This window comes from Pseudogymnoascus destructans (assembly GCF_001641265.1).
Source record: "Pseudogymnoascus destructans isolate 20631-21 unplaced genomic scaffold scaffold_16, whole genome shotgun sequence".
Classification (NCBI taxonomy): Eukaryota; Fungi; Ascomycota; class Leotiomycetes; order Thelebolales; family Thelebolaceae; genus Pseudogymnoascus; species Pseudogymnoascus destructans.
This window is the reverse complement of record NW_020167535.1, coordinates 405,064-420,060: the sequence shown is the minus strand read 5'-3', so window position 1 is coordinate 420,060 and position 14,997 is coordinate 405,064. Positions and strand designations below refer to the sequence as shown.

Sequence of the window (14,997 nt, the reverse complement as noted above, 5' to 3'; positions counted from 1 at the left end):
TATCATTTCGCCGGCGAGCCAGCGCCCCAAATGCACCCAGAACCCCTAACCTTAGTTCGCCCAGCCGCTATCAATTGGGTGTAGAAAGGACGGCGTCCCAGTGTTCCGCCATCATATAGCTCAGCCTCGTACTTGGCACTGCCTCAGCTTCGGATTGTCGCATTTCTTCCCTTTCAACAAACATCTGCATGTCGGGGAATATTATAATATATACGATGTCAGTACCAACCTGTCTATCCGTGATTCCATTGCTCCTGCCTCTGTTCGAAACCAAAAGCTAAAATGCCACCACAGGGACCATAATGCCTCATCCTGACGCACCATTACAAACTGTCAAAGACCGGTCGAAGAATACTTCGAATTTGTCGCCCCTGATGTTGAATGGAAAGGGGTCATCGGCGGCTCCGCAGCTCAGTGTGGACGATGGCAATCTAGAAATGAAGAATATCGCAGCCGCGGAGCCAGCGCTCGATGCGAGCCAAGATATAATGCAGCTGGCCAGACTTGGAGACATTTCCTCAGTACAGAAGCTCTATGATGCAGGCGTTTTCACACCATTACACTGTGATGATGAGGGTATCACTCCGCTCCATGTATGCCTTCCCGGAAACTGTTAGCCCTTTGACGATCTGATGGCTAACTATTTCCTAGTGGGCGGCAATCAACAATCAGTATGCGATGTGTAAATTTCTCCTGGAGGCCGGAGCAGATGTAAATAAGAAGGGCGGAGAGTCGGTCGCTACACCCGCCATGTGGGCGGCCCAAAGGTGCCATTACTATACTGTGCATCTCCTTCTGGAGTATGGGGCCGACCCCTTACTCACGGACGTCCAAGGTTATAATATCTTGCACCTTGCAACCTTTGAAGGAAATGTCTTCCTTCTGGTTCTACTACTCCACCAAAATATCCCTGTGGACGTGCGTGATTCACAACAACACACATGTCTGATGTGGGCTGCGTATAAAGGATACCCAGCTTGCGTCGACTTGTTTCTTCGGTGGGGCGCCGATGTGCTTGCCACGGACGAAACGGGGTTCACACCATTACATTGGGGACTTGTTAAAGGGTCAGTGGGCTGCATCCAAAAGCTCATTGAATATGGCTCGGATAGGTTCGTTGCAGCCGCCAGCGGTAAAACTCCATCTGTAATGGCAGACGAGATGAAAACGACATTTGCATGGCACAAGGCACTCAAGGAATGTGGTTATAAGGAAGACGGTAGCCTCGCTGCCTTTAACTTCCCGACCCCGCCATACTTCATCCAAAACAAACGATCAGCCATGGCGAAATTTTTATTTTTCTGGCCTTTTCTGATCATCTGGTGCATGCTGATGATCACGAGCCATATGGTTGTTTATGCAGGAATTCCAATTGCCCTACTTGTAGGATATTGCTTGCAGTTATTGGCCCAAAAAGCTATGGCATATGCACCTTCGGATATGAGACAACTCCATAAAACAGTAAGACTATATGGAGGAGAAATTTGGCTGGTCTTTAGCTAACCCAGTGTAGCCGTGGCTTTCAGGGATATTTGCCGGTACTCTGTTTTTTGTTGGTATTAGCTGGGTCACAACACTTTTACCTGGTTCGTGCTTACACAAGTCTGGAAATATGGGTGCTAACAGTCGCAGCAACCTACGCTTCATATCCTATTGTAAATACCCTCTTCGCCATCGCATATTCTCTGTGCGGTTATTTTTACTTTTGCACCATGTTCTACGAGCCAGGATACGTACCGAAGCTAGCGGGTCTTACAGAACAGAAGGCTGCTATCAATGAACTGCTGAGCTTATGGAAATTTGACGACCAAAATTTCTGTGTGCAATGTATGGTTCGGATGCCTCTCAGAAGTAAACATTGCAAGAGGTGCAACAGATGCGTAGGAAAACACGATCAGTGAGTCTATTTGATGCCCTTCATAGAATCATTACTAACTGCGGAAGCCATTGCCCTTGGGTTTATAACTGTGTTGGTGTCAATAACCATCGCCACTTCTTCCTTTATCTTGTTTTCTTGGAACTCGGTGTAGGCCTCCTTATTGCTATCACGGTTAGCTGTAAGTAGTCCACATGACTATTCCAATAGCTCACAATAACTTATACGACCCTCAGATTATGATTCCATGACGGAGAAGGGATCCCCAGAGTGTAATATCCTTCCGGAGTCAATATGCCGCTACGTCAACAGCGACCCTTACACTCTTATCCTTGCTGTATGGGCGGCGTTGCAACTCACCTGGGTTACAATGCTACTCTTCGTGCAACTTATTCAAATCTCACGAGCTATGACAACGTATGAGAATATGCGCGGTTCTCATCATGGCCATGGGCACGGCGCCTCTGAGGCGATTACAACGGCTCTAGCTGCTGGAACTTTATCAATGGGTGGAGCACAATTAGGCAGCGAAGGCAGAGGTCCAGATCCCGCAGTTGCCGCATCATCACACGGCCATCGTCACCACCGCCATGATCATGGAGGCTGCTTTGCCCAATGGAAGAAAATCCTGGGTGTCAATACATTTGTTGAGACTGCTCTAAACGCAGACAAGGATAGGCCTAGGGCAAACCTCAATCCGTTCTCTAGGGGTTGCCTAAAGAACTGCAAAGATTTCTGGTGCGACCCTGCACCGATATTCGGGAGCCGGGAGAATGGCTCGGCGATGCTAGATGGGGAGGTCGTTAATTACACGACAATGTACGAGACTCCAAGGCGGATGATGACAACAAGGCCGCGGAGTTGGAATGGGGATACGGCTGGTAGCTATGAAAGGCTTCCAGCAGATGATGACAATGTCTAGGTTAATTACCTTAAGAGTGTATTATAAAATTTGAAGCGAACAGGGCTAGAACATAATATAAGTTGGGATTGTCTTATACTTTAAGATGAGTGCATTGAACCTCGATATCTGTTAATAAGTTGTGGTGTTCCTTCCTATATTTTGTAAGTCTCTCTATGATAACTAGGATAGAGTCGTATTCTACTCCTGTTAACAGGTCCTAAGAGTGTGGTAGCTTAATGATGAAGTATAAAGCTATAGATTTCCACGCTCCTTTTGGTACTAGTGTCGACTTGAGCTGTCTATAGGGCAAGTGGCTATTGGATTTCGATTTGCTACAAATGTCGCACTTTCTTACTACTGTTTCTACCTGCTTCCTCATATAGATCAGACCTTTCACAACGCTCCCTCAACAAGGAATATAGCTGTGAGGGAAGTGTGCTCCTCTTAAGTAGCTCCTATAGTTAACAAACTGCATAATAGTGCCTTTGGTAATACGAGTCTGATCTACTAAGTGAAAGAATAATAGCAAAGTTGCTATGGCATACACTGCCTAAGAGAAGGCCAAGATGGCTAACCAAAACCTAGAAGACCTTAAGTCTATAAATGTTATGATGGTCATGGAGGTTATAGTGCTAGTCAGGGTAAAGTAAGCTAGATTGAATCTAAAGAGAGAAGAAGAAGAAGAAGGAAGGAAGGTGAGGCTATTCCTCGTAATATACAGTTGTCCGCTTAGCGGTTGTAGCCTTGGTGGCTAAGGCTGCACCCATAACAACCGTAACAACCGTAACAACCATAACAAGCTGTAAGCTATAATCGTAACACTACCCCCCCCCCCTACTAAGATTGATCTTCTGATCAAGAGTAAGATCATTGTGGCTTCTGTGGGTATTTTCAGTGGAAAGCTTGTGTGAGTTCAGGTGCATTGTTGAAGTTTGTAGCGGGATACCAAGTGTTGTCTGGTGGGTGGTTCTTCCATGCTGCCATATAGAACAGCTTCTTCTGTAGGAATTTAGAATCTAGGATTTCTTAAACTTCCCATTCAAGTTCATCTTCTATAACGATTGGCAGGGGTGGTTCATGGTGCTGGCCTTGTAAAGCATTATCTGAGTCAAGTCGTAAGAGGTTGCTGTGAAAGACAGGATGTATCTTCATGCTTGGTGGTAGCTCTAATCGATATGCCACTTGCCCAATTCGTTCGAGAATCTTATACGGACCAACTTGCTTGTGATCAAGTTTCTTCGATGGCCTCTGAGTCCTGATATTTCGTGTAGATAGCCATACTTGATCTCCAACCTGATATCTTGGTGCAGCTTTCCTGCGTTGATTTGCGAATGTCTCCATGCGAGTTTGCGAGAGTGCGATTTGGTCTTGCAGAAACTCCCAAATATCTTTCATGCTTTGTATCATATCCTTGTGTTCCTGTGGCGCTATTTGGAACTCGCTGTTCTTAATATCAAAACTCATTCTTGGCTCAAAGCCGTTATTTGCAAAGAATGGACTGATTTTTGTAGAGTCTGAAGGTAGAGCATTTGCTGCAAATTCTGCCATGCAAAGATATTTGACCCAGTTGTCTTGGAGATAGTTAACATGAGCTCGTAAATATCGTTCAAGTTCTGCATTGAACCTCTCAGTTTGCCCATCCGTTTCTGTAAGGATGCCTCCGTACCTAGATACTCGAAGAACCTGTCTCAGAACTGTTACGGTCACTACAAGCATGGAATCCGACTCGATGGGGTTTCGAACCAGTAGAGGAGCATATAGCGAGTTACACTATAGTGGGGGACGGTAAGTGTATAGGGTTCAGGGCCGATGTAGACCTGTTGCGGTGGAAGGTTCAGGGCTAGGGTTGGGATAACCGAGTCGGGCCCGTTTCGGGAGTTAAGGAAACAGACTCAACGGGGTTCCCCCTTCATCTTTTTTGTATCCTTCATAGTAGACCTATAGGATAGCATCCGTTTAGCCTCCGACTCGCACTCTCATATGCTATTACTGTGAGCTGGGTGCCCTGTGTCCTTACAGTTTCTGGGTGGAAGGCAGTAGACAATTTCGTTATAACTTTCCAAACTTTGCAGAGGATTTTCCACACTGCAGCCACGAACTGGGGGCCTCTGTCTGAGATGATTGAATTTGGTAAACCATGGTGTTTCCATACATGTTGAAGGAGTAGCTGTGCTGTTGCTTCTGCAGTTGTGCCTTCTTGGCCTGCAAAGCATGGGATAAAATGGCGTTCTTTTGTAACACAATGGCAATCCTGTAATAAAGTCGATTGATATGTCCTGCCACGGCTGGCTGCCAACAGGGATTGGTTGAAGAAGTCCATTATAAGCATCTCTTGTAGGTTTTGATCTTTTGCAGATATGGCAGTTCTTGATGTATTGTATAATTGTCTTATCCATCCGGGGCCAGTAATACTGTCTTTTGATGACCTGAATCATCTTCCCAATGCCAGGGTGTCCCATTGCTGGTTGGTCATGAATTTCTTGTAAGAGTTCAACGTGAGCACTTTCTGGAACCCAGACTCTATTATGATAATATAAGAGCCCTTCCTTCACCTCGCAATATGCTAGAGCTATGTCTGGACTGTTTCGTTCTCCATTCTGCAGCTTCTGAATAGTGTCTTTGCATAAGCTGTCTTGAAGTTGCGCAGTTTGGATTTTGTCTAGAATACTTGCTTCCTGTAGGTGGACTGGCGCGAGTTGGATGTCTTGATTCACCTTAGCATCTCTAAATTTCCTTATCTCTTGGAGGTCTGGATGGAGTCTCTTGAGTGGTATCAGGGTTTGAAGTTGTTGTTTTTGGCAGTCATCTTCTTCGTTCCCTTCTGGTCTATCTCCTGGTCTTCGAGTTAATGCATCTGCTTTTCCATTCTGTTTCCCAGGTCGATATATAATTTGAAAGTTAAACCTTGACAGAAACTCAGCCCATCAAGCTTGCCTTTGAGTAAGCTTCTTGTCATACTGACATTCGTTGCACTCAGTTTGCTATCAAACTCAAGAGCAAACTTGGAAATCTCCTCCTCAAACCTACAAGTCACTATACATATTTTGGCTTATCACACCAACAACAAGAGCAATACTACTCAACGATTGCTACAACCATCTATGATTCATTACACGTCATCGCTCCTTAGTTACTGGGCCGATATTACCACATAGCATATCTCTACAACCCTCTATGATTCATTACATGACATCACTCATACTACCACATGACATATCTCTACCAACTAGAGGCCTAGGAGCATGAACGATAGCTCTAAAAGCTCCTACGAACCTCTATGATTCATTACATGTCATCACTCTTTAGTTACCCACAAGATTGGTTAAGTTATGACATAATTTGTCTATGACATAATTTGTCTATGACATAATTTACCTATAGGGGTACTCTGACCTTGGACCTCCTTTTACTTCCTATAGGCTACGAACCTAAGAGATGGTTCTATGGGATTCTCTTACGTCGACTACAGTTACCAAGCCTGGTAATCATGGAAAGTCTTGGAAAATGAGAGAACTACACTCCTTTAGCATAAATAGGATTGCCCTTTCCTTGAGAGGGCAAGCAGACAATACAGTAAATCGACTATCACATACTTCCACGTCTTTTCCAAGCTTCCAAGCATTCATCTTGTTACTCCTTGTTTCTGAAAAGTCAGTGAGGTGTTAACCTCTGACTTACCCCTGAGTTCCCAGACTCAACATTTGTTGCAACTTGTCTGAACCACTTCACTACATCACACACCTGATTGCTGCGTTGTGGAATAGTCTAAGCTACGACCCTTTGGCTCTGTTTTCTAAGACAGTGTGTTGTCTTAGTAAATTCATCCCTTCCTTGGGTGGCTAGATTCTCACATCTGGTGCACCCACCATTACACTTCTTTGTTGTCATGACGTATTCAAGACTGTTGTGATCTGACAAAACTTGGACTGGCATTGCTGTGCCCTCAACTTCTGGTCTCCATGCTTCGAAGCATCTGATGATGGCGAGTAACTCCTTGTCATAGATTTCGTAATTGCATTCTGCAGGTGCCATCTTTTTCGAGAAGAATGCAACTGGATGTAGGATTCCCTTGTCATCTTTCTGTGACAGTACCCCTGAGGAAATAAAATCTGAGGTCAGCTTCAACATAGGCTGTCTTCTCTCTATCGAAATGTCGTAAGACTGGGGCTTCTGTGACAGTCTTTTTCAGAAGTGTGAATGCTTCCTGACATGGTCTTTTTTTCGTTAAGTTGACGAGTGGTTTCATGATGTTTGAATAGTTCTTGATAAACCTTCAATAGAACACACAGAATCTGATAAAAGCTTGCGTGTCCTGTAATGATTTTGGTGCTTTCCAATCGAGTATAGTGTTCACCTTTCCAGGATCCATGCGAATTCCATTAACTCCAATGATGAGTCCTAAGAATTTTGTCTCTTGAACGAAGAATTTGCATTTTGCTATATCTGCTTGTAGTCCTGCTTCTTGAAGCTTTTGTAGAACCATTTTGACATGCTTAACATGTTCCTCCTTACTTGTGCTATAGACAAGAAGATCGTCCATGTATGCAGTGACGGATTTGTTTATGTATTCCACTAATGTTTCATTCATATATTGTTGGAATGTTGCTGGGCCATTCGTAAGTCCAAATGGGAGAACTTTGTATTTGTATGATCCAAATCGAGTTTTGAATGTTGTCATGTGAATTTGATTAAAGGCATGTCTAATATCAATCTTTGTAAGATATTTGGCACCCGTGATTTGAGCCAATGTTTCATCAATGAGGGGAAGTGGGTATGAGTCTTTCCTTGTGATCACATTTAGTTTGCGATAGTCTACGCAAAATTGAAGTCCACCTCCTGGTTTGCATACAAATAACACAGGTGAGGCAAATGGTGCTTTGCTAGCTTTGATGAATCCTTTGGTAAGATTGTCCTCCATGTATTTCTTCACAAGATCAAGCTCTTCTCGAGACATGTTATAGAGTGGTGCATGCCCTAGTTTTGAGTTCCCTTCTAACACAATGTGATGGTCTGCATATCTGTGAGGCGGGAGCTTGTCTGCAGCCTGTTTTGAGAACACATCGAGATATTTATGGAGCTCCTTTTTGGGAGGATCAGTTTTGGGTCGATTTCTTTCATTTTCTCCTTTGCTTGTTCAGCAAGTATATCTTTAAATGATAACGTAAGTCATGGGGATAGCGGCTACATGGGGATAGCGGCTACTTTGCCAACCCCACCAAAATCTGGTGTAGAGCCTCAGCTAACTAATGTAAGTCGTGGCGTAACGGGACGGATGGCGTAACGGGACGCTTTGCCAGAGCCACCCGCACCCCACCAAATTCACACACCCATCCACCAATTATGGTATGCAAAAAAAGTCGAAAATCAGAGGATTTAGAAGTTCTATTAGCTCAAGCTATCTTAGGCATCCAAAATAAGGAGTATAAGTCATCATATGAGGCTGCTAAGGCCTTGGGGCTGAGCCGCAATAACTACCTCGGACACTTTTCATTGGCATTCTACTTTGAATATCAATAAATCAACCATAACATATTAAATTAACTTATATAGCTTTTTATAATATATAAAAAGTCTAGCAGTGCTAGTTCCATGGTTATTATTCTATTAATATAATAAAATCTCCTGTATAAATATTTGTATAAGGATGATAAAATTAATCATGTAAAAAGATGCTAGAAACACTAGCGTCTTTTATGTTAAATAAAGGTAAGTTACATATATAAAACCTAAACATTGAATAGTCAAGCCCTATAATTTTTATTAATGGAGATATTTAGGTTTTTAGTTTTGCAAGTGTGAAGTACCTTTGCATATGAATTTGTATTAAAGGTACATTACTGCATCTATGCCATTGCTGCATCTACGCCAGACCTACGTTACAACATGGATGAGACTGGGTTTCAATTGGAACAATGCAATCAACAAGAATTATTGTGGATTCAAGCCTTAGGACACGTTTTCAAGCCCATCCAGGCCGGCAGGAATGGGTGTCTGCTGTTGAGTGTATCTGCATGGATGGGACTACTATTGACCCCCTCATTATCTTCAAGGGACAGAATATACTACAGAGCTGGATTCTGAGGAAGGTTATAAGCAAATGGCACTTCTCTGCAAATAACGTAAGTCGTGGCGTAAGCGGCGATCTGGCGTAAGCGGCGATAAGTACACTTATATACAACTTTGTATGGAAAGGTACTTCTACATCCAAAACTAAAACCTTAAATAGCTCCATGGATAAAAATCGTTAGGCGTAGCTATTCAATATTTAGGTTCTATATATAGGCCTTTACCTAATATAAAAACGCTAGTATTGCTAGTGTCTTTTTGCAATGCTAATTTAAGGGTTAAGTTTTCCTCATACAAATATTTGTATGAGCAATCTTCTCCTACTAATAGAAGCATAATAATCACACTAGCAATACTAGCGTTTTTATATTAGGTAAAGGCCTATATATAGAACCTAAATATTGAATAGCTAAGCCTAACGATTTTTATCCATGGAGCTATTTAAGGTTTTAGTTTTGGATGTAGAAGTACCTTTCCATACAAAGTTGTATATAAGTGTACTTATCGCCGCTTACGCCAGATCGCCGCTTACGCCACGACTTACGTTAACGTAGGTCGTGGCCATACCGGGGCCATGGCCATACCGGGATGGTGGGGTAAGCCACCCCTTCAAAATATGAGCAGCTTCAAAATAATTGAAAATAGTTCTACCATTACCATGCTAATTCATCTATATCACTGTCAAATAGCTCCTCCTCACTCCCATCATCAATTAGATCAATTATAGATGTTGTAACTTGTGGAGTTGTTGATATTTTCGACTTTTGTGATGTAGCTGTTGTTGCTGCTTCTGCTTCTGCTACTTGCGACTGCAACTCCTCAGTTGTGATGTGGAATTGACCCTTCAAAACTGCTCTCTTGCCCTTATTTTGTACTCTGCGCTTCTGAATAATTGAGCGCAAGTTATCTGTCTCCCTTTGTTGTAGTATGTGGCATGTATTGAGCCGCTCTGTCTCATCTGCTAACTTATGAATATATCGCTTTGTAGGAGTGTTGAGAATGCCACGACTTATTGTAGAAGAGAGTACTGTATTTGCTTTGTGAAGTGTTGGAAAATGAGGAGGACTGCTATTCAAAAATACTTTCTCAAAAATATCATGCTCTGTTGGAGTCCTTGGCCGTTCTAAGGGTGCATCTGTTGTAGGAAGTGTAGCTGCGCGTATGACTGTCTGTGGCTGGAACGGCTGTAGCCCACTCCCTCTCCAAGCAGAAGCTATATTTGAATTTGAAAATGCAGCTGCTCTTGCTTGTATGTATGCATCCATCCATTCTGCTTTCTGTATGCGTAGGAGCTGCGCCTCATTAAGGTGTGAGAGGGCTGTTGTGAGGTGTCTTTTCAAAGGTCCAAAAATTGCAACATCAAGTGGTTGGAGTATATGTGAGGTATGTGGAGGTAGTATAAGTAGCGATATGCGATTCTGTATGCAGTGTGATATGAAGCTCCCACTTATATGGCTGTCATGGCCGTCGCAAATAAGGAGCCTCTGTTGTAGTTGTCCATTTGGAAGTGTTGCTTTTGCTCTTGTAGAGGGCTCAAAAACACGTTTTAGCCACTCTAATCCATGAAGATTGCTTGTCCATCCCTTTGTATTTGCAGAGAAGTGCCATTTGCTTATAACATCCTTTGGAATCCATCTCTGTAGTATATTCTGTCCCTTGAAGATAATGAGGGGATCGGTGGTTGTTCCATCCATGCAGATGCACTCAACAGCAGAGACCCATTCCTGCCTTCCTGGATGTGCCTGAAAACGTGTCCTAAGTGTAGAATCGACTATAATTCGTGTAGATTGCATTGTTCCAATTGAAAATCCAGTCTCATCCATGTTGTAGGTGTTGTAGTTTTCGATTTTTTGCTCTGTTGTGAGGCTCTTGTACGCGTCAAACCACCCCTTCAACACCTGCTTTGTGACCCCATTCATCCTTTGTGCCTCAACCCTTCTTCCTAGCTTAACACGTAAGTTAGGATGCCTCTGAATGAACCGTGGCACCCAATCTTGCCCAAGTGGTAACTTAGGTAGTTGGAGTTGTGGTTGTTGAGTTTGTGTCTGTTGAGTTGGTCGGGTCTGCTGAGTTGGTCGGGACTGCTGAGTCGGTCGGGACTGCTGAGTTGGTCGGGACTGCTGCTGAGCCGGTTGGTTTGATGGGGTCTGCCAAGCCACTAGTTAGAAATAGCCGAGTCTGCCAGTCTATGGCAGGTTTGATGGGTTGGTAGTTGACTTGACTGAGCTGGTTAAACTCTGTAGGTTGGCTCACCTGGGTTTGGAAGACCTGACACTTGTTTGACCGGACTTCCTCTGCAACCTCACGTAATATGCGATGGCTAGGAGCGTAACCACTTGCAGTAAGATTTTTGATCCATTTTAAAAGGGTCTTTTCTTGGGTTTGGGAGAGTAATTGATGTTTTAAATGTGCTTCTTTATGTGAGGTATGTCGCCCTTTAATGCGGCTAACAACTGTATCAGGCCTTAGATGTAAGGCCTTTGCAGCAGCATTTGCAGTTTTATATAAACCAGATTTTACTCCAGCTACTGCTTCAAGTATTAGAATATCGCGTTCTTGAGCTTTTAAACTCCGTTTGCGTACCATAATAATGGGGTAATTGATAGGTTTGATGTGTTGGTTGATGGGTTTGATGGGTTAGTTAAGTGCTCGCTTACCTCACCATCCCGGTATGGCCATGGCCCCGGTATGGCCACGACCTACGTTAATGGTAGAACTATTTTCAATTATTTTGAAGCTGCTCATATTTTGAAGGGGTGGCTTACCCCACCATCCCGGTATGGCCATGTCCCCAGTATGGCCACGACCTACGTTACTGTCTATGAACGCCGGCCTGCAATGATGAAATTAACTATACTAGAAGAGGAGGTGGTTATTCGGAATATACTTGATATGGATTCAAGAGGATTTGCACCCCGGCTTGCTGGTGTAGAAGATATGGCAAATTTTATACTCGAATCGCGTGGAGGGAGGCGCGTCGGGAAGCTCTGGGCCCACCGATTTGTACAACGATGTCCAGAATTAAAGACGCAATCGCGTTTACGACTTCCAAAGGGCCTTGTGCGAAGATCCTGAACTAATTGGCGCGTGGTTTCGACTAACGTAACTCGTGGCGTAACGGGACGGATGGCGTAACGGGACGCTTTGCCAGAGCCACCCGCACCCCACCAAAACCAAGTTCACATGATGAAAATTAAAACGTTAATAACTTTTGTAATAATGCTTATGCCGCTTAATCCTCTTAGACTATTACTCTTTATATCATACTCTAACATGTGTAAAAACCCTAGTAGTACTAGTTTTGTTTTACAAAAGATATTAAAGCTTACATTTTACTATATAAAATATTTATATGGTAAAAATTAAACTATAAATAACTACTTAATAAGAAGAGCTTACACTCTAGCAAATTCGGCTATAAGAAATAAGACTATAAAGAGTAATAGTCTAAGAGGATTAAGCGTTATAAGCATTATTACAAAAGTTATTAACATTTTAATTTTAGTCATGTGACCTTGGTTTTCGTGAGGTGCGGGTGGCTCTGGCAAAGCGTCCCGTTACGCCATCCGTCCCGTTACGCCACGAGTTACGTTAGTGGAAAATATAAGGGCAAAATATGGTGTTTTGGACTGCGACTTCTATAACTTTGACAAAACTATGGGTGTGATTTGCCCTGCAATGGTTGTTACCCGTGCAGATCGACTTGGCAGAGGTAAGGCAGTTCAGCCAGGGAATCGGGAATGGGCTACAGCGATTGCTTGTATCAACAGTGACGGCTGGAGTATTCCTCCATTTTTGGTAGTTAAAGGCAAGAATCATCTTGCAAATTGGTATACAGACGGCGGCCTTCCACACAACTGGGTTGTTAAACCGACAAGAAATGGATGGACAAACAATGAGACGGGTCTAGAATGGTTGAAACACTTTGACAAACATACTGCTGTTCGTGCAAGGGGTCCATATCGAATGCTGGTGTTAGACGGGCACGAGAGTCATGAATCGGCCGAGTTCCAAGAGTACTGCAAGGCACACAACATTATAACTCTTGGACTAACTTACCTCCCCACTCGTCTCATTTAACTCAGCCACTTGATGTCGGGTGCTTTAGTGTGTTGAAGCGGGCATATGGTCAGCAGATTGAGACCTTCATTAAGGCTCATATCAACCACATTACCAAGGTCGAGTTCTTTCTCGCCTTTAGAGCAGCATATCTGGAATCCATGACAGCCCAAAACGCCCAGTCCGGGTTCCGCAGAGCTGGCTTAGTGCCTTTTGACCCGCAAGCAGTGCTTTCAAAGCTTGACGTGAGGTTACAGACTCCAACTCCATCTAGACCCTCTACTGCCAACACCAACCCTTGGGTCTCCCAGACCCCTTCCAACCCAACTGAAGCTCTTTCACAAACAACCCTCGTTCGAAATCGAATTGCCCGTCACCAAGGAAGCTCGCCAACTCCACTCTTCGGGACAGTTATTGCATTGGCAAAGGGTACGGAGCGACTAGCACATGAGAACACCCTTCTGTCTGCTGAGGTACGTACCCTTCGAGCAGCCAACGAAGCCCTTAGCAAACGCCGCAGGGCTAAAAAGGCTCGTGTCCGTGAAGGAGGTGCACTTATAGTAGAGGATGCACAGGCTATTATCGCACAGAAGGATGTGGATGAGCAGGTACGACGCGACGTACGTGCGGTTGGGGGTAGTCGCAAGGAGGGGCAACCGTCTAGGCGATGCTGTGGGATCTGTGGAAAAGCTGGTCATAATGCGCGAACTTGTCAAGAAGCTATAGATATGTCTAGTTCATCTGATTCCGCTTATCAGTAACGTAGGTTGTGGCCATACCGGGGCCATGGCCATACCGGGATGGTGAGGTAAGCGAGCACTTAACTACCCCATCAAACCCATCAACCAACACACCAAACCTATCAATTAACGTAGGTCGTGGCCATACCGGGGCCATGGCCATACCGGGATGGTGAGGTAAGCGAGCACTTAACTAACCCATCAAACCCATCAACCAACACATCAAACCTATCAATTACCCCATTATTATGGTACGCAAACGGAGTTTAAAAGCTCAAGAACGCGATATTCTAATACTTGAAGCAGTAGCTGGAGTAAAATCTGGTTTATATAAAACTGCAAATGCTGCTGCAAAGGCCTTACATCTAAGGCCTGATACAGTTGTTAGCCGCATTAAAGGGCGACATACCTCACATAAAGAAGCACATTTAAAACATCAATTACTCTCCCAAACCCAAGAAAAGACCCTTTTAAAATGGATCAAAAATCTTACTGCAAGTGGTTACGCTCCTAGCCATCGCATATTACGTGAGGTTGCAGAGGAAGTGCGGTCAAACAAGTGTCGGGTCTTCCAAACCCATGTGAGCCAACCTACAGAGTTAACCAGCTCAGTCAAGTCAACTACCAACCCATCAAACCTGCCATAGACTGGCAGACTCGGCTATTTCTAACTAGTGGCTTGGCAGACCCCATCAAACCAACCGGCTCAGCAGCAGTCCCGACCAACTCAGCAGTCCCGACCGACTCAGCAGTCCCGACCAACTCAGCAGACCCGACCAACTCAACAGACACAAACTCAACAACCACAACTCCAACTACCTAAGTTACCACTTGGGCAAGATTGGGTGCCACGGTTCATTCAGAGGCATCCTAACTTACGTGTTAAGCTAGGAAGAAGGGTTGAGGCACAAAGGATGAATGGGGTCACAAAGCAGGTGTTGAAGGGGTGGTTTGACGCGTACAAGAGCCTCACAACAGAGCAAAAAATCGAAAACTACAACACCTACAACATGGATGAGACTGGATTTTCAATTGGAACAATGCAATCTACACGAATTATAGTCGATTCTACACTTAGGACACGTTTTCAGGCACATCCAGGAAGGCAGGAATGGGTCTCTGCTGTTGAGTGCATCTGCATGGATGGAACAACCACCGACCCCCTCATTATCTTCAAGGGACAGAATGTACTACAGAGCTGGATTCCAAAGGATGTTATAAGCAAATGGCACTTCTCTGCAAATACAAAGGGATGGACAAGCAATCTTCATGGATATGAGTGGCTAAAACGCCTTCTACAAGAGCAAAAGCAACACTTCCAAATGGACAACTACAACAAAGGCTCCTTATTT

At 44.0% G+C, this 14,997-nt stretch overlaps 1 protein-coding gene across 1 annotated transcript; it reads left to right on the top strand.

The window, feature by feature from the left end:
- The first annotated feature begins 74 nt into the window (after nt 1-74).
- AKR1 (palmitoyltransferase akr1) lies at nt 75-2,880 on the top strand. The gene is made up of 7 exons (XM_024469496.1): nt 75-217; nt 295-593; nt 652-1,461; nt 1,514-1,586; nt 1,633-1,897; nt 1,945-2,057; nt 2,113-2,880. The coding sequence occupies exons 2-7, from the start codon at nt 303-305 to the stop codon at nt 2,796-2,798; spliced, it is 2,238 nt and encodes a 745-aa protein (XP_024322510.1). The 5' UTR covers nt 75-217; nt 295-302; the 3' UTR covers nt 2,799-2,880.
- Nucleotides 2,881-14,997: the final 12,117 nt, after the last annotated feature.